Source organism: Schistocerca nitens, chromosome 10 (genome assembly GCF_023898315.1).
Source record: "Schistocerca nitens isolate TAMUIC-IGC-003100 chromosome 10, iqSchNite1.1, whole genome shotgun sequence".
Lineage (NCBI taxonomy): Eukaryota > Metazoa > Arthropoda > Insecta > Orthoptera > Acrididae > Schistocerca > Schistocerca nitens.
In genome coordinates, this window is record NC_064623.1 from 52,672,146 (window position 1) to 52,696,957 (window position 24,812).

Below are 24,812 nucleotides of genomic sequence, written 5' to 3' on the forward strand. Positions count from 1 at the left end.
CAGGATTGAGCAACAGAACACACCATGCAAAACAGTAAGGCTCTGATTTGTAAAATGTCAGGAACTGTTCTCTCTCATTTCATTTCAGAGAGATCACTTGGCCAGCTCAGTTGCCTGACATCAGTGTGCCAGACTTTTTCCTGTGGAGGTTCCCGAAAGACATTATGTTCCAGAGGCATATTTTGAGTATTCAGACTTTTTCCTGTGGAGGTTCCCGAAAGACATGTTCCAGAGGCATATTTTGAGTATTCAAGAACTCGAGCGAGCCATTGGTTGCAGTCACAGATGAGGTCCTATGGAGCTGCATGTACGACAACTTCAAGAAATGTTTGCAACAATCCACTGATGTAAATGGAGGCCATCTGGCTGACTTAGTTTTCAAAACATAATCTTGTAATTGGTAGCAAATAAAGGGCATACCCGGTCATATTTAGAGAAAATTTTATTTTTCCCCTGCTTCCATATGTAGTATACGAGTTTAAAAATGTCAGTTGGCTCTGCACCGCACTACATATTCGCATTTATCGCGAATGCAAATTTTTCAGGTCCCTGTCGATGAGGGATTATACCACTGGCCATGAGGGATATGTAGCTGTTCTCTCCTAAGAGTAACTCCTATCTCCCCCCATCCCTGATTCTTGAAAGAATCAAATTCTCATGTTTAAAAAAAGCTGTTATGACATATACCCTAAACTGTGTGTCATACAGTGATATAATTTTGCACGTACATTCAGTGGTATATGTGAATACAGTGTGACAAATGTGGTGTGAATAGTAGTAGTAGTAGTAGTAGTAGTAGTAGTAGTAGCTTTATTCATCTGTAGGGTACTTTTACAATGATATTGGACATGCCTTGGTATTACAATTAAGATCAAATACCATAATGTAATACTTATTCAGGATGGTTGAAAATAGTATGAAAAAATGAAATGTGCATGGGGCTAGGGCCCACAGGTGGATGGACCGTTCCCCTAGTGACACTTCAGTGACTTGCATGTCGATGAGGATGAAATGACGATGAAGACAACAAAACACTCAGTCCCCAAGTGAAGAAAATCCCAACCCGGCTGGTAATTAAACCCGGACCTCTCACACAGCGTTCTGCCAACCTGAGCACTCAGTTAAGGAGATGGACATAGTCTCAAATGCTTGTAAGGATGTTGCATTGTAGGGGTTGCACTGAGAAATAATTGTTAAGAAAAAATATATGATATGTTGTGCTCTTTCTGAGTTAATTAGCACTGAAGTTAGCCTATCAGGCTGTTGTGTACGCAAATTCAAGTGCTGTTTATTATGAAAATTGTATGTTCTACAGTACTTCGCTCACTGTTTACGCATTTTGTAATGAAAGAAAAGTGCCAGTGTGTACCACAGTTCCCTCCATTTTACCATTTTAATTTTACTTATTGATACTTTATTTCAATAGATTAATCTAATTTTGATTCCTCCATACACAAACGTATCATACATGGTTGCTTCTCTTTCTCCATGTAATATTACACATTATTGCTGCACTGCCTAGCCTTTACCTGTTCTTTCCCATATCTTTTACCTTAGGTTTGGTTTTTATGCATCATTATTTTCTAGATTCAGAATTTTTAATTATGTATTTATCGTTTTTGCTGTCTAATTTGACATTGCTGTCAAACATTTTCGCATCTTTATCTAGCTTGTCGTATGTGTTCACTGCCACGCTATGCTAGTATCTGCATCACCTGCTTGCTATGTTTGTTTCATTGTAAACAATGCCAAAATCTATACTCTCAAATAAAATGGGTAAATCACATGATGACATGCCGGGTGTACAAAGCACCTTACCTCCTTTGGTACGTTCATTTTAAAGTAGATTTTTAACTGTTGTCAATTTTATTATTTTTGCTTTAAATAAACAGTGGTTCTTCGTGGCTTTTGTATCCTTTCTGCAGAAGATGAGTTTACTTGAAACGCGTAAATAAAACTGAGTTGCTGAATGTCAAGTGACAAATTTTTTTTCTCCAGTGACCCTAATAGCAGTGTTTAAAATTTGTAATTTCATAAAATGGTCCTAGTGTCTCGTGTGACTGCATGTCACACCTTAAATTTGGTTCAATGTTATGTGGAATTACCATATTTAATATACACATGAAGAGTAGGAATGGAAGAAAGTGGAAATGGTAGGTGAGAAAAGGTGATGGCTAGCCACACTGGGCATTGTGGTAATGCAATGGCAATGGCAATAAACATGAACAGTAGGAAGAGGAAGAAAATGGAAATGATGGGTGAGAAATGGTGATGGTTAGTCACACAGGGCATTGTGGTAATGCAATGGCAAAACTTGAAAATTTGTGCCGAACAGGGACTCTAGCCTGGATTTACTGCTTCTCGTGAGTGGTTGCCTTAACTGCTTTGGCCATCTGGGTACTGCCCCTGACTGACTCAAATTTACAGCGCATGCTGCAATGCAATATCCCTCGTCCATTAAACTCCGTACTCACAAATCCTGACTCCTGTAGTAGTTTTGACAATATTGTGCATTTGCACTGGAATATATACAGGGTGCGTAAAAAAAAAAAAAAAAAAAAAAAAAAAAAAAAAAAAAAATGAATGTACACACACTTTGAACTGTCTTACACAATTTATTTCCTGTTCTACAAGGTTAAATATCTGTGAGAAAGTAATGTTATGTTTCTTCAACAGGAGGCAGCAGTGGCAAGGAAGTAACTGCAACGTGGCGGACGTGCATTTGGGCTTTGAAGCACGGAAGCAGATAATTAAGTGGTACTGGAAGCTTGAGAATGTAGCTGTGGTTCGAAGACAGTGGAGAAGTGAGTATGGTACAGAACCACCTTCAAGGTTAACAATTACACATCTACAAGACAAATTCGAAATTCATGGAACAGTGTGTGATGTGCATAAAGGTCGATCAGGGCGACCTCCTACAGCTACAAGTGATGATTCCACAACTGCGGTCTTGGAACTGTTTCAGCGTTCGCCTCATAAATCTTCGAGGCAAGTGGCACGCGAGAGTAATGTAAGTGCTAGTAGTGTGCTACGCATTCTGAAGAAAGGCAAGTTTCGTGTGTACATTCTAAGGTTGGTGCAACAGCTAAGTGACAACGATCCAGATCGAAGGTTAGAATTCTGTGAATAGGTTCAGGAGATGGTGAGACGTGAACCGGGATTTATGGGTAGCATAATTTGGCCGGATGAAGTCCAATTCAAACTCAATGGAACTGTCAATAGGCACAAATGTGTGTACTGGGCTGAAGATAATCCTCATTACAGTTGAGAAGGCTGAGAATTTGCTTGGTGTAAATGTGTGGTGTGGTTTGTCTGCAAGGGGCTCATTGGGCCTTTCCACTTTGAAGGTACTGTTAGTGGAGAAACATACCTAACAGTGCTTGCTGACTCCATATTTCCTGCCATTTGTGCATTATACGGTAATGATGAGTTTTATTTTCAACAAGATAGTGTGATGGGGTGCTATCATAGGGATGTACGAGCATACCTGGATCACAATGTGCCAGGCCAGTGGATAGGACGCAGGGGACCAATCGAGTTTCCTGCGTGCTCTGCCGACCTCACGCTGCTGGATTTCTTCTTATGGGGCACAGTAAAAGATGAGGTGTACAAACGTAAACCATGTAACCTGGACACACTTTAGAATGACATTCAGGCGGTGTGTGCAGAAATCTCATTGGACACTTTGGTACGATGTACAGAATCAGTGGTGACTCGTACTCAGAAATGTATTGATGCTGAAGGCCACCAGTTTGAACAGTAATCACATTTGCAAAGTACATTTATTTTTCCAATTGGACTTTAAGCTTACATTTCCAGAAATTTAACGTTGTAGAATGGGCTTTAAATTTTCTATGACACTTCAAAATGTGTGTACATTTTTTTGATGCTCCCTGTATATTGAGAAACCATCCTCCTCTTTTTAAGAAATGTATATATGTGAGTGGTGTAGGTTCTAAGAAGAAATGTAACAACAAACGAGGCAGCACTGACCCTACAACTTCTCTTAGAAGATAGGTTAAGGGGAAGCAAACTCATGTTTATAGCATTTGTAAACTTAGAGAAAACTTTTGACAATGTTGACTGGAATACTCTTTGAAATTCCGAAGGTAGCAGGGGTAAAATAGAGAGAGTGAAAAGCAATTTACAAGTTGTACAGCAGTCAGAGTCAAGAGGTATGAAAGGGAAGCAGTGATTGAGAATGGAGTGAGACAGGGTTGTAACCTAACCCACAAAGTTATTCATTCTGTACACTGAGCAAGCAGTAGAGGAAACCTAAGAAAAATTTGGAGTAGAAATTAAAGTTGAGGGAGAAGAAACAAAAACTGAGGTTTTCTGATGACGTAATTCTGTCAGACACAGTGAATGACTCAAGACCAAGTTGAATGGAATTGACAGGTTCTTGCAAGAAGGATAGAAGATGAACATCAACAAAAGCAAAACAGGGATAATGTAATGTAGTTGAATTAAATCAGGTAATGCTGAGGAATTAGATTTGGAAACAGATGAGTTTTGCTACTTGGGCATTAAAATAACTTATGATGTCTGAAGTGGAGAAATTTCCGAACAGTGAATATAGATTTTACACTTCGAGTTCCCATTTATGGAAGTGTAACATAGATGATAAATACACTCCTGGAAATGGAAAAAAGAACACATTGACACCGGTGTGTCAGACCCACCATACTTGCTCCGGACACTGCGAGAGGGCTGTACAAGCAATGATCACATGCACGGCACAGCGGACACACCAGGAACCGCGGTGTTGGCCGTCGAATGGCGCTAGTTGCGCAGCATTTGTGCACCGCCGCCGTCAGTGTCAGCCAGTTTGCCGTGGCATACGGAGCTCCATCGCAGTCTTTAACACTGGTAGCATGCCGCGACAGCGTGGACGTGAACCGTATGTGCAGTTGACGGACTTTGAGCGAGGGCGTATAGTGGGCATGCGGGAGGCCGGGTGGACGTACCGCCGAATTGCTCAACACGTGGGGCGTGAGGTCTCCACAGTACATCGATGTTGTCGCCAGTGGTTGGCGGAAGGTGCATGTGCCCGTCGACCTGGGACCGGACCGCAGCGACGCACGGATGCACGCCAAGACCGTAGGATCCTACGCAGTGCCGTAGGGGACCGCACCGCCACTTCCCAGCAAATTAGGGACACTGTTGCTCCTGGGGTATCGGCGAGGACCATTCGCAACCGTCTCCATGAAGCTGGGCTACGGTCCCGCACACCGTTAGGCCGTCTTCCGCTCACGCCCCAACATCGTGCAGCCCGCCTCCAGTGGTGCCGCGACAGGCGTGAATGGAGGGACGAATGGAGACGTGTCGTCTTCAGCGATGAGAGTCGCTTCTGCCTTGGTGCCAATGATGGTCGTATGCGTGTTTCGTGCCGTGCAGGTGAGCGCCACAATCAGGACTGCATACGACCGAGGCACACAGGGCCAACACCCGGCATCATGGTGTGGGGAGCGATCTCCTACACTGGCCGTACACCACTGGTGATCGTCGAGGGGACACTGAATAGTGCACGGTACATCCAAACCATCATCGTACCCATCGTTCTACCATTCCTAGACCGGCAAGGGAACTTGCTGTTCCAACAGAACAATGCACGTCCGCATGTATCCCGAGCCACCCAACGTGCTCTAGAAGGTGTAAGTCAACTACCCTGGCCAGCAAGATCTCCGGATCTGTCCCCCATTGAGCATGTTTGGGACTGGATGAAGCGTCGTCTCACGCGGTCTGCACGTCCAGCACGAACGCTGGTCCAACTGAGGCGCCAGGTGGAAATGGCATGGCAAGCCGTTCCACAGGACTACATCCAGCATCTCTACGATCGTCTCCATGGGAGAATAGCAGCCTGCATTGCTGCGAAAGGTGGATATACACTGTACTAGTGCCGACATTGTGCATGCTCTGTTGCCTGTGTCTATGTGCCTGTGGTTCTGTCAGTGTGATCATGTAATGTATCTGACCCCAGGAATGTGTCAATAAAGTTTCCCCTTCCTGGGACAATGAATTCACGGTGTTCTTATTTCAATTTCCAGGAGTGTAGTTTAGACAAGAAGAGAACAGAAGCTTTTGAAATGGGGTGCAACAGAAGAATGTTGAAGATTATGTCAGTAGATCATGTAATAATGAGGAGATTCTGAATAGAATATAGGAGACAAATTTTTGGCACAACCTGAGTAGAAGGGATCAATTGATAAGACACATTCTTAGACACCGAGGAATCACCACTTTAATATTGGAGGGAAGTGCAGGCGGTAAAAACAGTACAGGGAGACCAAGAGATGAATACAGTAAGCAGATTCAGAAGTATGTAGGTTTCAGTTATTTGGAGATGAAGAGGCTTACACAGAGTAGCAGGGAGAGCTGTATCCAACCAGTCTTCAGACTGAAGACCACAACAACAACATCTAACCAAACACTTTTATATTTTATTTAATAGCTAGTTTTGATCAATAATGAGCCATAGGTCAGTCTCTTAATAGAACGGTACTGCCATTAGCCAGTGGTAAAAGCAGTGTGGCGTAGTAGTTAGCATAGTTGCCTGGTTTGCTGCAGGTTGCCGGTACAAACTATCACCAGCAGTTGTTAAACAGTACTTATCATTTCTGGAAGTGTCTTTAAATATCTAATGTTTGTATATTCTGCAATATCTGATGGTCTTCGAATAGCAGCACTCTTCTTCCAAGAGTTCAGTTTTGTTCTGGCTATACACTGCTGACCCTGCTTTTGACTTTGGACATGAATCTGGTTCCAATGTGACAGTATGAAAAACATCATAACATTTGAGATAAGATTGGCAGTGTCAAAAAATATAATACATGATAAAACTGTAGGGCAGACACTGTACGTGAGTAATGCAGTGTGAGCAGCATATGCAACACAGACTGAAGCATGTTTTATGCTCATGTATTGTGATCTATCTGGAGACCACAAATGTCTTCTGTTCAACTTGGATTCCACAAAAAAAACGACCTTGACCAAAACCCTGCTCACTGTTAGTCCATGGGACCCAAAAAGGCTGTATATTTCAGCACTCAAGTTGATACCGCACTCCTTGGCTTCTAACAGGTGTTCAATACGCTTGCACCTGCACTGATACCTAATGAACAAACTACCAGCGTACAGAATATAAGACCAGTTTTGTGACTGGATTGAAGAGTTCCTAACAGACTGCCCACATTATGTTCTAAATGGATACTATTTTCTTGCATATCGTAGCTTTGGGCATATGCCCAGGAAGTGTTATAGGTTTACTACAGTTCACAATATTGGATAACGTAGGAAGCTTTGTGAGGCTGTTTTTGGATGATGCTTTTGTACATATAGAAGTTACGGCCCTTGCATATGATCAATGCTTAACACAGGGATGAGCAGTTTGATCACAACATTATAGTGTAAGATGTGATTCTTCAGAATAACATGTTCCACTCTCATCATCTTACACTGATGAAAGATATCTGAGAGAGCTGTAAACTTAGTTTAGATAGTTGTAAAGGGTAAAATGTCCCAATCTGTGAGCTTTTGCTTTATGTCTGGGCAGATAAAGTGTAAGTCACATCAGCTCTGGACATCAGCAAGGTGTGACAGTGGATAAACCTTCCACTTGCTGTGTGTGTGTGTGTGTGTGTGTGTGTGTGTGTGTGTGTGTGTGTGTGTGTGTGTGTTTTCATTGGACATCAAGAAACAGATATATATGCTCAACAATGTAAATGAGTGGAAACAATTTAAGTATGTTCCATCACTTACTTTTGATTGCTAATGTCATAGTAATACACATGTTTCAAGTAGTCTGTCATGAGCTACAAGATCTGTACACCAGTCATTGTAACAAACTATGGGCATAAATAACAAGAATTACTACTAAGCTGTTTACATCATTTAGTAGCTTTGATAGATTACAGTAACCTTCCAGTAACAACGCATCAGAACAAAGTGAAAAAGTCTAAGAGAACAGACAGATACCACAGAACAGCAGGACTACGTAGGAAATTAACCTCGAGAATGGTGCCTGGAAATTACTTAAGAGGTAAATTGGCATACACATATTCTGGATGACACTCCGTGCTTGAAGTGCACGACAACACAAGTTAACACCTCAACATAAACAAATGCAGTACGTAGCACACAAATAAGTGGAAATGCCCATTATTGTATGATTACGTGATTTGCAGAAATATCACTGGTGTGAGTGACATCCACTAAATATCCTGGAGTATGGGTTCAGAGCAATTTAATGTGGAACAAACACAGAACTAATCGCAGGAGATGCAATCTACTTATTAAGAAAGGGAATCACAAAAACCCTTTTCCAACTTTTCCTTTTTCTACAGCTGCACCCATTTCTGCAAACCACTATGAAGTGTGTAATTAATCTACTATTGTCCTCAAGATCCCTACAGAAGCAATATGTAGGGGGTTGTACTATACTCAAAGACTGTACTTGAAACTTTGTAAGTAGAATTTCTCAGTATAGTTTCCATTTATCTTCAAGATTCTGCCAGTTCATTTCTCTCAAATGTCAAACAAACCTGTAACCATTCATGCTACCCTTCTCCATATACGTTCCATATCCACTATTAGTCCTATTTTGTAAGGGTCCCACACACTTGAGCAATATTCTAGGATGTATCACATGAGTGACTTGGAAGCAGTCTCCCTTGCAGACTGATTGTGTTTCTCTTGCATCTATCAATAAATCTGCCACATGCTTTACATACAGGGTTATTACAAATGATTGAAGCGATTTCACAGCTCTACAATAACTTTATTATTTGAGATATTTTCACAATGCTTTGTACACACATACAAAAACTGAAAAAGTTTTTTTAGGCATTCACAAATGTTCGATATGTGCCCCTTTAGTGATTCGGCAGACATCAAGCCGATAATCAAGTTCCTCCCACACTCGGCGCAGCATGTCCCCATCAATGAGTTCGAAAGCATTGTTGATGCGAGCTCGCAGTTCTGGCACGTTTATTGGTAGAGGAGGTTTAAACACTGAATCTTTCACATCACTATGCGTGAAACTTGCCCGCACGCATTCAACCGTTTCTTCGCTCACTGCAGGCCGACCCGTTTATTTCCCCTTACAGAGGCATCCAGAAGCTTTAAACTGCACATACCATCGCCGAATGGAGTTAGCAGTTGGTGGATCTTTGTTGAACTTTGTCCTGAAGTGTCGTTGCACTGTTATGACTGACTGATGTGAGTGCATTTCAAGCACGACATACGCTTTCTCGGCTCCTGTCGCCATTTTGTCTCACTGCGCTCTCGAGCGCTCTGGCGGCAGAAACCTGAAGTGCGGCTTCAGCCGAACAAACTTTTATGAGTTTTTCTACGTATCTGTAGTGTGTCGTGACCATATGTCAATGAATGGAGCTACAGTGAATTTATGAAATTGCTTCAATCATTTGTAATAGCGCTGTACAAGTGAGCCTATGTGACTGCCCCATTTTTTATACCTACCAAATGTTAAACCCAGATTTTTTGAGTTGACTGATTGTTGACACTGCAGTCATAGGATATTAATATTTTCATTTTATGAAGTGCACAAATTTACATTTCCGAACATTTAAAGCAAGTTGCCCATCATTGGATAACTTCTACATACTCTGGAAACCACCGTAAAGTGCGAAGTACTTATTACTGTACCAGTTTTTATGTCTCCTCCTCATTCAATTCTTATAGAGATCCAGTATTGGTGCACAGCATTCTTCAGATATGTACATAACTCTCATCTGTGAAAAGTCTGAGGTTACTAAAAATATTGTCTGGAAGATCATTAATATACGAGTAAAACAGCGAGGACTCCAATACACTTCTCTTGGGCACGTCGAAAGTTACTTCTAGATCTGGCAATGACTCTCCATCCAAAATAACATGCTGTATCCTTGCTATCGAGAAATCCTCAATCCAATTACAATTTTCAGTTGATACCCTATGAGATAGTACTTTTGATAATAAGTAGGTATTGTAATGAGTCACATGCTTTTTGGAAACAGATATACTGCATCTACATGACTGCTCTGATGCATGGCTTTTGGGATATCATGTGAGAAAAGTGCCAGTTTGGTTTCACATGGTCTATATTTTTTGAATCCATGCTGGTTGGCACGGAGGACGTCATTCTATTCAGGATACATCCTAAAGTTTGAGCTCAGAATATGATCAAAGATTCTACGCCAAACTGATGTTTTTGATATTCAACTGTTTTGTGGATCACTTCTGCTGCTCTTCTTGTAGACAAGCATGGCCTGTGCTTTGGAATCACTGGAACCTGTTCTTCATTTGGAGGATCTTCAGTATATTGTCGTTAAAAGAAGGGCTAACTCAGCTGCCAATTCACTATAGAATCTGGTAAGGACTATCTGATCCTGGAGTTTTCTTCAATTTTAACAGTTTCAGCTGTTTTATATATGAAGATGATATCTCTTCTTTCAGACATGTCTGAAAGAACGGATACCATTGGTGATCTTCCAGCTCTCTAAGAAGGAAATTACAATGAAATCCAGACCATTAGCTGCTTACAGGCGTTGATAAATATCAAAGGGGACAGTTTAAAATGTGTACATCAACCGGGACTCAAACCCGGGATCTCCCACTTACATGGCAGATGCTCTATCCAACCGAGCCATTGAGGACACAGAGGATAGTGCAACTACAGGGACTTATCTCTGGCATGCTCCCCATGAGACCCACATTTCCAACTTACTGTCCACACACTACATTTGTAGTGCCCCTATACTCATTACTGGTGGTAGACAATCTACCAAATCCCGTAAGTATAGTGGGCAGGGGATAGAGCATCTATCACGTAAGCAGGAGATCCCGCGTTCGAGTCCCAGTTGGGGCGCACATTTTCGGCTGTCCCTGTTGATATTTATCAATGCTTGTAAGCAGCCAATGGTCTGGATTTCACATTTCAGCTGCTGGTCAACACCACTGATGCTAATATCTACATTGCCCATCTTTATAGTGATACAAGAATTGAGTTGGTGTAATACTGCTGATTTTTAATTTTTAAAGGAACATTTGAAAACAGATTGTAGGATTTCTGCTTTTGCTTTGCTATCCTCAGTTTTAGGTCCAGTCTCATCATGAGTGTCTGGACACTAACTTGGGTACCACTTATAGCCTTTACATAGGACCAGAATTTTTTGGGGTTTTGAGAGAGATCTTTCATTAATATTCCACCGTCGTAGCTACTGAAGGCTTCACGCACTGCTCTATCGACAGCCGAATGAGTTTCATTTAGCATCTATAGCCCTATATTCTGTTTTACACAAAGTATGTAATAATCTCTGCTTCTTTAGATGTCTCTTTCAGTGACATACTGTGGAGTGTCCCTCCCATTATGAACTGTTCTATTAGGTACATGTACATCAAGTTTATAATCAACTATTCCTCAACCTGTGCCACTTTTCTTCTATATGCTCATCTCCAAAGCTAAATGTTTTGAATTCCTTATATGGCACCAGTACTTTTTATCTGATTTGCTAAACATATCAGCCCTCTTACTTGTTTTAGTTTTCTTTTTGACTTTGGTAATTACTGTTGCTACAACTGCCTCATGGTCACTGATACCAGTTTCTACGTGGCATTCTCACAGAGGTCGGGTCTATTTGGTGCTGCTAGATCCAACATATTTCCATCAAGAGGGTTTCTGGAAAATCTGTTCTAGATACTGTTGAACTTCGTTTTTCTCTAAAGTTTTTGGTTTTGTGTGGAGGTGAGTGTGGAAGGCAATAGATTGATCCTATTATCAGTTTATGTCCACCCTTGATACTGGCTCTTCCCTACATAAATCTGGCATGCAGGTTCAATTTCTGTCTCAGCGGATTTGAGTTTCTTGTTTACTGTGACAAATACGCCACCTCTGTTTACAACTATCCTATCATTTCGAAATATGCTGAAATATTTCCCAAAAATCTCACTGCTATCAATTTTGGATTTTATCCAGCTTCTTGTACCTAGTATGTGAACTTCACTGCTTTTTAGGAGTGCTTCAAATTCTGGCATTTTTCTGTGAAAGCTCTGACAGGTAACCACTAGGATTTTTTAAATGCTCTCACCTGTAAGAGACATTTCTTTGAATCTTTTACTGATATCTCTCGGTCCTTTACATCATCTTTATCTGCAGCTCATAGAGAAGATAATCTAAAAAAACCTTATGTGCAATCCATAAACTGCCAGCTACATGTGTCGCAGCTTCTAATGTGTAGTACACATCTGACCAATTTTGGGACACTTCTAGTTCCCAACACTACAATATAAATACAGGAAGTTGCTGTTCACTTATCCACAGAACTTTCGAAATCTCTGGTTCAGTCCTTCCACTTGACACAGGAACAGGGCCACAATCATCTCTGGTAGCAATGCTGCAAATTGTAAATTTCACTGAAACTGTGAGCAAGGCTGGTCTTCTCAACCCCCCTCTGCCAGAAGTTGGAATGATACCAAGAGTGATCTCTCAGCACACAAGGAGAGGTTCCCAGGGGTCAGACTGACTTTTGAAACTATCTGGTATGATAATGTAGGTTAGGATCCCAGGTATCTCACACTGCAGCCAATCACACTGTTGCACTCACATTTGCAACAATTTTTTTTTGTAATTATGTGTGAAGTTCTGGAGTCTTAAATTTGACAGAGTGACATGCAGAATGTTGAGAGTTCAATTCTTATCAGGTGGCCCAACTTTTTTTTTTATTTTTAAATAGTTAACAGAATGACTTTGGTCACTTTTTAGTCAATTGATTGGTTTAAATGTAATTTTTTAAAATTTTTAATCATCTGTCATTTTTATCCACTTAAATTTTTTTTTCATTTGCTCTTTTTTTCTTTTCATATCATTTTGTTTTCATTTGGTATCTTTGTGCACGTGATTTTAATAATTTTTTGTAATAATTTTGATTTAACTTATTCCATTAAATTATCTTATACTTTTGCCTGTGTTATTGCATTCACTATTTCTATTCCTCATTTTGCACATATATTTATAATCTCTTCTTTTGTTTAAATCTTCACCTTGTCCATAGTGCATCAGGAATGTGCGTTTTAAATGTTTGTGTGACAACCACCACCCAAAAAACTGTACATGAAAAATACATTTTGGACAGATTTGTGCATTCAACATAAGCAGATTATTTTGTCATTTGCTTTTTAACCAACAGATTGGGATTTTCAAATGTTTAAATATTGTGATAGATAAATAAAACTAGTTAAAACTCACATAATGTTTGAAAGGAAAAAAATAAGAGAAAATGAAGAAAGTAATATGATGGTTAAAATGGCATGAAAAGGATAAAAATTTAAAAAATACATTTAAACCAAATGACTGAATAAAAATAATACTCAGTCATTTCAATGAAAAAAGAAAACAGAATACCTGATGACACTTGAACCCTCACCTTCTGCATGTGTATGTCAGTCTTTTATGCCAATTACTGTGCTACAACACCACTGAACATACTGGTCAATATTAAGGGTCTAAACTATCATACTTTTTTTTTAATTACTTGAAAATGAGGGCCAACCAAGGTGACTGGCTGGGATCCAAATTTATATCACTGTTTACATGGTTTCAAAGAGACGATTGCACCCCTGGGGCCATCTCCTTGTCAGATGACACGTACCATTTATTGTAACATGCACTACAATCAGCAGATGATTGTACCCCATTTCCTCAATGGCCACCAGATCAATCTCTTCAGCATGCTGAATAAGGTCTCCAGGCATAGACAACAAATGCATCTGGTGTTCCTTACCATCCATGGCTGCTATTTCCCTAAAGGGGAACCATTATTCTTTGTACTTTTGAGCTGCTGACCATTACTAGACCCCTAACATTTTACATTTACTTCCTCTTGACACAGGAGACAGTACGCTTCCCAACACATGAAGTGAGTCTCACTGGTCACTTTCAGTTTGAGTGGAAGCTGGCACCTCAAAATTGTTGGTTAGGACAATGGGCGTAACACCCTGATTTCTTCCTTGTATCTTTCTCCCCTGTGCGGGATGCCTAACTACCACTGACATGGCACTCACAGTCAAGTGGAAGGGATAGATCGCATACCTCCTGCAGAGGAGCCATGTTCCATGGGAGAGGATAGTACTTCAGATACCTTAGCTACACAACTCTCAGGAACCCCTCCAACACACTGACCAACCATATTTGTGTTGGATGCATGGGGGGAGTCTCACAGACAATAAGATATTTCCAGAGGCTGAACGCCCTGTCAAATAAATTGTCTTGCTGTGGTGTCGACACCTTTCCTACGCCGACCTTCGAAGCCAAACAGTATACTCTGTCTCATGAGACCACTTTATCCATTTCAGCCACTTTTCAGCATCTCGTCAAACGAGGCAGGTAATTAAGGCAATCCAACTCAAGAACAAGACCAGTTTCTCTGGATATCCGAAAGCTGTTCACAACCGCTTACAGGATGCTGGCCTTAGAGCCCAATGGGCTGCCAATAAACAGGCCCTCTGGGAAGATAAACTTTAAAGGTCTGCCTTCACTGAGTCAAATGTAGAACTTTGGGTCACAAATTTTCAATGGCATTCAAATCCGGCCCTCTAACAGGCCAGTTGATCAGGTCGACATCAGACTGTTGCAAAAATTGATATCAGTCTGTTGCAAAAATGTTTACTGAATAATATGACTCATGTGAATTGGTGAATGGCCACCTGGAAACAGATTACTGTAGTGGGATAGTGCGTCCTAACATTCGACACTAAGATATGTTTCGTGGTGCCCACAAACTGATTTGCAGCAAGATGACCACAAATTTGATGAAGTGCCCCTGCCCCATCATATTGAACAAATGCCAGTATTTGTTACAATCAGTGTTGACATCATATTACTTTGTACAGTGCTTAGTTGGTATTAATTTCTAGTTTGAATATAGAACATCTCACTGGTATGATAATACGTTGCCACTGTAATCCAACATGAGCATGAACAGGGTGAAAGTGTTACCACGATTTGTGATGTGGCTGTACAAGAGGGGCATTGTGCATATCAGTGTGGATTACGGTCAAAATTCTGGGAACTGAAAAATGGACTTTGAAGAACAGATGATTTCCGAGTGCTGTTAAGTACAAAATAATTTCCACCATTTCACAGGACTTGCTGGTAGCTGCACATGCCGATAATACCTAATGTGGGACTTGGCCATTTCCTGCTCGAACAGTTTTGTTTTGTCAACTGTGTTTTCTGCATGTTATTCATGTACATAAGTCATATTTGATTTCAGTTTGCCTCTTAAGCTGAGTAGCTTATTTCAACAGAGTAGTAAGATATTTCAGAGGTAACCATTTTTCTGTGTTTACACATATCAATTCTTAGAGGAAAATGAGGTGGATTGCATCTGAAAGCTATCCCAGAACCTCATCGATGGTGATCACCAAACAAACAATAAGCATTTCTAACATTCTAACTAATCCCTAAACAACAATGATACAATGTCTGTGACACAAATGAGTCGCTTAAAAATAAGAAAAGACATGCTTGTAACTGTTTTGGTTTTTATTATCATTTTATATTGCCACAAAGTAGTCCATATTTCTGTATCCTTCTTCCACGAAGCTTAATGGTTTATCAACAACTGTTCTTCTGTGACAGATTTGTTCCTACAAGGAAAAGAAGTTAGTTAGCAACAGAAATAAACAACTTTGTTAGCTACCAGTGTGCAGAGGTATGTTTCTTCTCTGCCACATCCAACTCATGAGATATGTAGACACACACACACACACACACACACACACACACACACACAATTAAAATTTTTACATGCTTTCAGAGCTAGTGGCTCCTCCTCCTGGCAGAAGTAAGTCTCCCATGACCTGTGGTTCTGGGTGACTTTTCTGAACTGTACCCCTTTCCCTAAACCTCTCCAATCCTTTTCCTTCACCCCTCTGCCTTCTTCAACCCTTCTGCAAGGAGGAAGAGCCTCTGGGTACAAAAGCTTGTAAAAATTTAAATCCTTTTGTGTGTGTTACTCTGCCGCCACTTGGTGAGTAGAATTTTACCTTTCCGTTTTTATTACATTATCAATAATAGATTATTTTCATTATTTTTACACACACACACACACACACACACACACACACACACCAGAAGTGAGTATATACATTATTTAACTTTAGATTAAATAAAAAATAATGAGTGCAAGAGCCACATTTGAATTACTTGTACTTCACAGTATCTCTTCCTTGACTATTTGCTTCTTTTTTTTTGTCAAAGAATCATAAATGAAATTCTTAATTTTTTGAGGTCACGGTTTGCTTCCATTAGTGCTTTGCTCAGTTCTCGCTTTGTTTAACTTGTTTAGAGAAACATTAAATACATCAGAAAGGAGACAGACAAAACTATGGAAAGTTTCACTGGTATTTTTAAAGACTGAATTGGGCCACTTTATACCGTACAGCTGTGATGAAAGCACTATTACCTGATTTGTTAACAATATTTATGTACCTATATTGATCACATTTGTTTGCAGAAATTCTTTTGTCTATAATTTTAGCCATATCCAATTGCGATCTGATGGATAACTAGCATTAAAGAGTTAACTTTCATACTTATTTCTCTCACCATTTGATATAATATTGTTAAGGCACGACAGCCTTCTTATCAGCTAATCACTTGTACAAAATATTTTGTTTATCCTGATGGTATTAGCAAATGCGCATTTTGTTGTTATAATCCTAAATCAATACTGATCATCATTTCATCATCATTGATTCAAGTCGCCGAAGTGGCGTCAAATAAAAAGGACTTCCAATAAGGCGGCCGAACTTCCCCCACATGGGGTCTCCCGGCCAACAATGCCATACGATCATTTCGTTTTATTTCAATACTGATAGTTTCAAAAATTAAAATCCTTATGCTGACAGTGTTTTGGGAATCATGTGGCCTGGGAGTATGGTTTATAGACTTTACACTGGAAACTCTAGATTGGAATATAAACAATATTAGGAAAAGAACAGATTGTAACTCAATGTAAAGATGACCCACTGAGTTGCACACAGGCAAAGACTATTACAAATTACAACTTTCAGCCAGCCAGTACATTTTTCAGTCGGAGCTGCCAGTGGTAGCCGTCATGTGTGTTTGACTGTGTGATTTGTGAATTTGCATGTTTTCTTTGCTGAAGAAAGCTTTGGCTGATAGCTATAATGTGTAACTGTCTTTTCATTGTGCCTGTCTGCAGTTCAATAGGTCATCTTTAGGCTGAGTAGCATCCTTTTCCAAATACTGTAGGCTTTACACTGGCTTTGGAGCCTCATACTACTATAGCAGAGACCCCAAATACACTTTCAGTGTACAGAGATTTAGATATGATAAGTGTAGTAAATTTTGTTTTAAGATCATTACTGACTGAGGAAGCGATAAAGAAATGAATGCACACTACTTTGACTGTGTTTATTTTGACCTTTTCTTCGTTTCACAACTAATACCAGTTTTTTAAGCTATTATCAAGTGTTTAGTTAGAAAAAAGGGCTATATTTATGGAAATGGCAGCATATTCACATAATTTGCTTCTGTCTTGTTTTACAGGATTCATTGCTCTCCAACAACTATCTGGCAAACAATCAAGATCAGTGAAAATATTAAACCAAAACAAAGCGCATTATGTGAATATACTGCCATTTCCATAAGTGTGGACTTCTCTAGCTAAACATTAGATATATCTATTTATTCTCCATAAACAAATACAAATTTTTTTGGGACTCTTCCCATAACTTTAGAGGAACAATAAAAAATGCTGTATATCTCTATTATTAGCACTGAAAAATACTACTGGCACAAATGAAAGTATTCCACTCTTCTGAAAGGAATTCCTTAATACTGTAAAAACATTTATTGGTAAGAAACTCCTTCAAGCCCATTTCAATGCAGCTTCCACTTGCACTTTTTAAATTCTTTCGAAATTTGTTATAAAATGTTTGCACATTTTGTATTATTCCTTTTCAGATGATAATCAGTCTCTCCCAGTACTATACAAGTGTGCATCTCTAGACTATTTTGGTATTTTAAAATTAATTGATCAGTTTTATAACTATGTACTGATAGCAATTTTAGTAAAGTTTTACTTTTGAACACTTCTTCACATAACTCGCTATAGCCAAGCTTGCACAGAAGCCTTACAGCCTCTTCTGATGGATAACTGGCCTATTTGTATGCCTGGCAGCAGCATATCCCATGCTTCAATTCCATATTTGAGGTATGGATGTACTCATTTGCTCATAATTTAGCATTTGCCACAATGCTCTCATTTTGTAAATTGATTTTCTTTATTTTTGGCATAAATGATCACTGTGATGCCTATCTGACATTAGGGCATTTGCATCATGCAGTTTTTTTTTTCTGTACCATCATCAGACAACATTCCATTGTACTCCATCAGATTTTTGGTGTATTTGAAAGTCCATTACACTTTATTTACTGGAATTCAAGCTTGAGCAATTGTTTTGTTGGTAATTTTTCAAGTCAAGTAAGCCCCCAGAACAATTCAGGGCCAGATCATTCTCACTGGGTACCTACTTAATGACTACTGTTTCATCTGAATAGTTAAGTACCTTGCTATGCGCACTGCAGGTAGAACAATAAAAGCCCCAGAACTGACCCTTGAGGCACGCCACACTGGACTACAGCTGGAATGGAGCTGCACTTCATGATGTGACTCACTTTATGTGTAGCTCGTGTAACCCGATGTTGGCCTTGTAAGTTTGATAGCATAAGTTTCAGTTTATAAAATAATAGCTCATAAGACACTATGCCAAGTGCACATGACAAATCTAGGAACATACATGCCATGGCATGAAAAGTCTAACTAATACTGTCAAGTGAAAAGAAAGCCACATTCATTTCATAAAATTATGGTTGTAGTGCCTACTATGAGAAACATGGGACAAGCACTAAAGATGTGTTACTGGTCAGTTCGATCAATGAGAGAACGTTACAGAAATGCTTGGTGAACATTAAAAGGGGCTCCTTGGAGGGCAGAAGACACATTTTGATGAACTTTAGAGACTCAGAATTTGTGCAATTCAGAGCCAATACCAAACAACATCTCTTTCCATTAACATTTTAAGGAAGCATACAGTTTATGGCCCAGATAACATGTGAGGTAGATTGCTCCATCCACTTCATATTTTACAACAACGAAGCACCATAAAGGAACAGATTTTTTTCAGTTCTTACCTTCACTTTTTTCTCTGGACTGAGATCAATTTGGACAAGAGGGTCAAGTTTCCCATGGACTGCTACTAAGTCATTGTACCTGGAAGAAACAAAAGGGCAATTAATTACATCTAATTAACAATCAATTTTTGAACAAAATAAATTAAATGCACTGTAACAGAGAGGATTATCAAGAGATTGGTAGAGTGGGTTCATCTGTTTCTGTTCTGAAGTCAACAGTCTCAATTAGCAAAGTTTTTTGGAAAGTTCAAAGTAATTACTGTTGAGGTAACACAAAAGATTTACAAATGCTGAAAAGGGGGAAACAGCTTAAGAACCTAAGGCAATGCTGTATGGTGGAGTGAAAGAGACAGTATCAAGGTGTGGAGCTGCTATAAAAACAAATTAAAAATAGCAGACTCTTAATTATTAATTGGGGGTGAGTTTTGTTTGTAGTCTTCTGTCCGTGACATAATGCATCTTGTTTTTGGTTGTTTGTCTCAATTTATTCCATCTGCCACAATCTTTTCATGGATGAGCCGACTATAAAACTGACCCCATCTTTCACAGATTGTTTCCGTGAGTTTTCCTACTTTATAAACAAAAGTTTTTTTAAATGAATGGTCTTCTAATTGGATCCATATTAACTCCTGAAATGCTGTTTTTTCCAACCGAACCAATTTTCACCAAGATATTTCTTAGGTTCTTAAATTTTTCTGTTTTGCTAATGCCTCCATATTGCCTATCTAATTCTGAAGTGGCGACACTAACATTAGCCACCACTTCTGTTTACTGAAAGAATATCTGATCTGCGATTTTATTTACCAGTGTCATTTAGAGCACTTCACTGTTTCTATGACATTTGACAGGATGGTGATGTTATTGGCACAGGACAGTCTACTATGATCCATTTAAATTTGGTTTACATTCTCAGAGGGATGTGACTGTCTTAATTCTGATTTCCAGGTATGGATGAACTTTTTGAGAATACAACTGAGGAGAAATGAAGGTAGACAATGTCTTAATATTTTATCTGGAGTTTTAATGCAGCATCTTTGATGTCTTATTTCTGTTTTGAAAACTAAGGAAAGTATGAGACACCCTAGGAATTTCACCTTGAATTTTGTATGTCACTGTGGCTCTAATTATGACCAGCATTTTACTGGCAACCCTCAATTAATTATGGATATTTCACACGATCTCACTGTCTGTAGAGCTGAACACTTTATTACAGTTTGCTCTAAATTGGGTCAAATCTAAATTGCCACAAAAGAGATCACATACACAATTCATATAACAACGTAAGACTTAAATATTGCAAACCCTATTTGAATAAATTGTTCTGTTTATGTTTGAAAATCTGAGATTATAAAGTCTCACTTTTTCCAGTCTGAAAAGCGAACCTGCATAATAGCGTTTCTGCACAATAGTTAATGAAATGTTATCCAACAGTATATCGTTTCCTGCTGAGGTTCACTGAGTGAATGCTGTAGTTCCCTTTGGAATGAGTCCACATAATCAACTTTAAATCTCACATGTAAATATATGTGCCAGGATGGCAACTTGACACTTCTGAGGTGTTTGGGAGAGATTACTTTATGACAGTAGTGGCTGATACAACATGTACCGTTCAGGTCTGTCTGCTTCGGGCTTGTCCATGTAGTAACGGATGAATGCCCGTTCAGAGTCTTCTCTCTCCTCGTAGCTGATGACTCCTCCACCGTTCAGCGTCTGGACATTTGGTAACCGGGCGATGAGCAGCTGCCGCCGCTCATGTTCTGTATAGTCCTGTAAATAATAGCATTTTTAAGAATTATTAATTCTGTCAGTTAACGAGGAAAGTGGCATCACAATAGGCAATTTACAGTGGCAAATTCAATTCTTTGGTAATATCCACTACATGTAACAGACTTTGTACTAGAGCCTTAGCTGTTCTTGTGCAAAAAGATCCTACTGCTAAATACTGCTGTTTGTTTAGTCTTATTCACTAATGATATATCTGCCCTAATTTAAAATCATGCCTCATGAAAAATTCCAGGCAGTGTGAACAAGCTTTAGAACAGCTTGAAACATGGTTTTTTCTAGACTGACTATAACTAAGGGTCTCTCAGACCCACATGAAGCAGCATAGAAATAAATCTTCAGTGCTCTGTTTAAAACCAGAAACAAGTTTGTGAGATTCCATGTATCATATGCAGTAACTGTTTCAATGAAGGAAACTACATAGGCACCACCTCGATTTTTATGTTTGTTAAGCTTATGGAAGTTTTCATATTTACACTTGCATACTATGAAAATATGCAGTTTAATTGTGCAGTCTATAACAGATCTCTCCCAAATATGTCTTTCAGTGCATGTTCTACAGAAGTGTCAGGAAATGCGACATTGATGGATAAAACTGTCACCTATATCCAAAGTTAAAACAGCCTGAAGATGGGTGCACTGTTGTCAAAAAAGAAATTTGTGAACTGAAACCAAAAAGCTTCGAAAAACACGAAGAAACACCGAGACAAACTGGGTTGCATCTTTGAAGTGGGCTGCCAACCTTATGGGCACATATGCAGGCAAATCTTTTGTTCACACCTCTAGGTTCTTGTTTCAATCCTTTCATGATAATAATAAGCTATATAAATGCTGACATATTAAAGAGGTATATTCATACATGGAATGACAGGTCACTGCAGTATAGATGTCCTTAAGAGATACAAATAAATTCCTACAGTGTACTGAAAAATGGAAAATCAATTTTTCCTAACAGCAGGAAATGTCTACCCTGTCAAATTTTTGCAGGCCACATATCATTATAATCCACTATTTACTACCGTGTCCGTCGCTCGTGGTCTTGTGGTAGTGTTCTTGCTTCCCGAGCACAGCGACCCAGGTTCGATTCCCAGTGGGGTCAGGGATTTTCAACTGCCCCGAGATGACAGTGTTTTTGTATCGTCTTCATCATCATTATTCATCCCCACTACAGTTGGAGGAAGGCAATGGCAAACCACCTCCATTAGGACCATGCCTAGTACAGTGGTGCAAGACTCCCGCATCGTTCCCCTACGCACTGTCAAGAAGCATGGGACTTTATTTCCATTTACTACTGTGGTGCTGAAGGCAATTTGGTTTGCACGTCCAATACAGACTCAGAGTGGCTATTTTTTCACTGTAATAAAGCTTAGAGAGAACAGTTGCATAATCTTTCTGAAGAGAACTACTTAGTTTCGACAATTTTTTTTTTGGGTGGGGGTGTGGTGGGTGGGGGAGGATTTAACAATGTTTAGATACAAGTTACTTTTCCTGTAATCAATTACATTTAAAAGGTTTAGCATAAACATTTCTTTTTTCAAATAACCTAACGCTAAACAATATCCAAACAGGCCTTGGAAGGACTAACATTACCAACCGACAGCCGTGTCATCTGCAGCCTATAGGTACCACTACAGATTTGGGAGGACACATGATCAGCACATGACTTGTTAAGTTCTCATGACTGGAGCACCTACTATTTAGTCATGTAATTCCTCAACTGACCTCACGACAGCCGAGTGGATCTTGCTTGCCAACAGCACTAGGCAGACCCAGACCGTCACCCACCCAAGTGCTAGCCATGTCTGACAATGCTTACATTGGTGATCTGACAGGAACCAGTGTTACCACATCAGCAAGGTCATTGGCTCTCTTTTCCAATAATGGGTATAAATGTGATGTTATTTTAATAAATATAATGTAACTGATAATTATATTTCCATTTTCAACACAACACCTAAAAATAAGTTACCGGGGAATAACATCAAAATTGTCAATAAAAGATTTTTTCTTATTTATGACCAATAAGAAAACTCATGAATAACAAATAAGAAAATGAGATGTTCTTTAACAGATGTAGGCAAACAAAACTTGGCACAAAGATTGAGGGAATTCTGAATACAAAAAGGAGCAAAAAATGGAATAATCTCAGAATTTCATATGACAGCAGTAGCACAATTACCTCGAACAGTGGGCAGCCAGAGATGCGGAGGGACTGAAGCTGGGGGAACCGGCTGACCCGGTCAATGTCGCGCCACGAGCGAAGGTGCGTGCCCGTCAAGTTGAGGAAGCGCAGCTGCCGGAAAAAGGTGTGTGGCTGTTCACCCACTCCAACTTTGCTGCCACACGATTCGCATTCGCTCTCCTCTGACGAGCCGCTGTCTGACCCGAAGTTTGCTGCAGGCACAGACATTGCAGTGAATACTCTGTGAAAAATTCTCAAGATTCTCTAGTTAACAAATTACATGCATAATTATTTAATACAGAAGAATGAGGAAATGCAACCATTTCCCTATAGGCAACTGCTGGGTGGCACACAGACACACAACAGCATGGAGACTTTCCTAGATTTTAAGCTAATGATGGTTTTCTAGTGTTAGAAAACACACACACACACACACACACACACACACACACACACACACACAAGGAAGAGAGCCAATGCAGAAAAAATGAGAGCATTGTGGAAAAAAAGGAAAATGAATGTAGAAGCTTTGCAGGGGTCTAATCACACATAATAATAATAATAATAATAATAATAAGGGTGACCTAGAGAAGATCCTCAGAGGAAAGAAAAATTATCATAAAAATTACTGGACCAAAAGTCACAGACGAACGACCCAGGCTTCACTCCAGAGACACCACAGAAGTTGTACAACCTTGCAGCGGACATCAGAAAAAGGCGACTAAAATTTTATGGCCTCATCAGCAGACTCCCACAGGCCAGACTCACCAACAGAATACTAAGATACATACAGAGGCTCAAACCCACTACACCTTGGATGGTACAAGTAAAAATATATCTGGAAAAAGCACAGGTAGATTCAGCAAACATCACAGACAAAAGCGACTATAGACACAAAATACACAAGTGGGAAGTAATGTCAGAAGACAGTACCTAAAGCCCAAAGACCAAAGTGGACCGAAGAAATGAAGAGGGGTCTTTAGCTAATGAATAAAAGCAAACTGGAACAGGAAGAATAAGTGGTCATAAATGCTTTGTGTGGTCCGATAAAAGCGTGTAATGTTTGTAATAATAATATAATAATGATAAGACCAACCACATGGCTTGCATTGTTTGTTGGGATACAGAGGCTGTTTAAGCATCACCTCAAAGAAAATGATGCCCTTCAAGGATATGGAAGTAAAAAAATTATTGTTATAACACTGTGCTGTTTGAATTGGTGTATTTTGTTGCTGAGCTGGAGTTTTTAATAGTAACTGGAAGTAGTAACATCACTATGAGACTGCACTTGACCCATTTAATTATGTTTGTATAGTAAATAATCAGAGGTGTATGGAATGTGTGTTTCAACGCTTTACCAGAGAAAACTATTTAGCAACAAGAGAATTAATTTATTTTGGTAAACATGAACTTCAGCATTTAATAGAAAAGTTGGAAAGCTTCCTAAATACGGAAACAAAAAAGGAAAGTATGCACAGTGAGCGAGGAATACTTGTAGCCATGATTTTTTAACCACATACTGTTGTCATAGAAGAAATGCTCCATAATGTACTTTTCCAATTTTCTGGGTTCCACTCCGGTAGCGTATTTACTCGACACATCTGCTGTTACCACAGCAACATTGATTTTTTA

The 24,812-nt window shown here is 39.5% G+C and overlaps 1 protein-coding gene across 3 annotated transcripts in view; it reads right to left on the reverse strand.

Annotated features, from left to right (window-relative positions):
- The window catches only part of LOC126209779 (tubulin-specific chaperone cofactor E-like protein), an 81,307-nt gene that overhangs the window by 19,094 nt on the left and 37,401 nt on the right, over window positions 1-24,812 (reverse strand). For 2 of the 3 annotated variants that reach the window (XM_049938909.1, XM_049938910.1), the window contains exons 5-7: window positions 23,178-23,392; window positions 20,823-20,983; window positions 19,217-19,295 (exon numbers count right to left, since the gene is read on the reverse strand). In XM_049938909.1, coding sequence (XP_049794866.1) covers window positions 19,217-19,295; window positions 20,823-20,983; window positions 23,178-23,392 — 455 coding nt within the window. Of the gene's footprint in view, window positions 1-15,520; window positions 15,643-19,216; window positions 19,296-20,822; window positions 20,984-23,177; window positions 23,393-24,812 lie in introns of those variants that run through there. The other variant, XM_049938911.1, reaches the window with a different exon arrangement.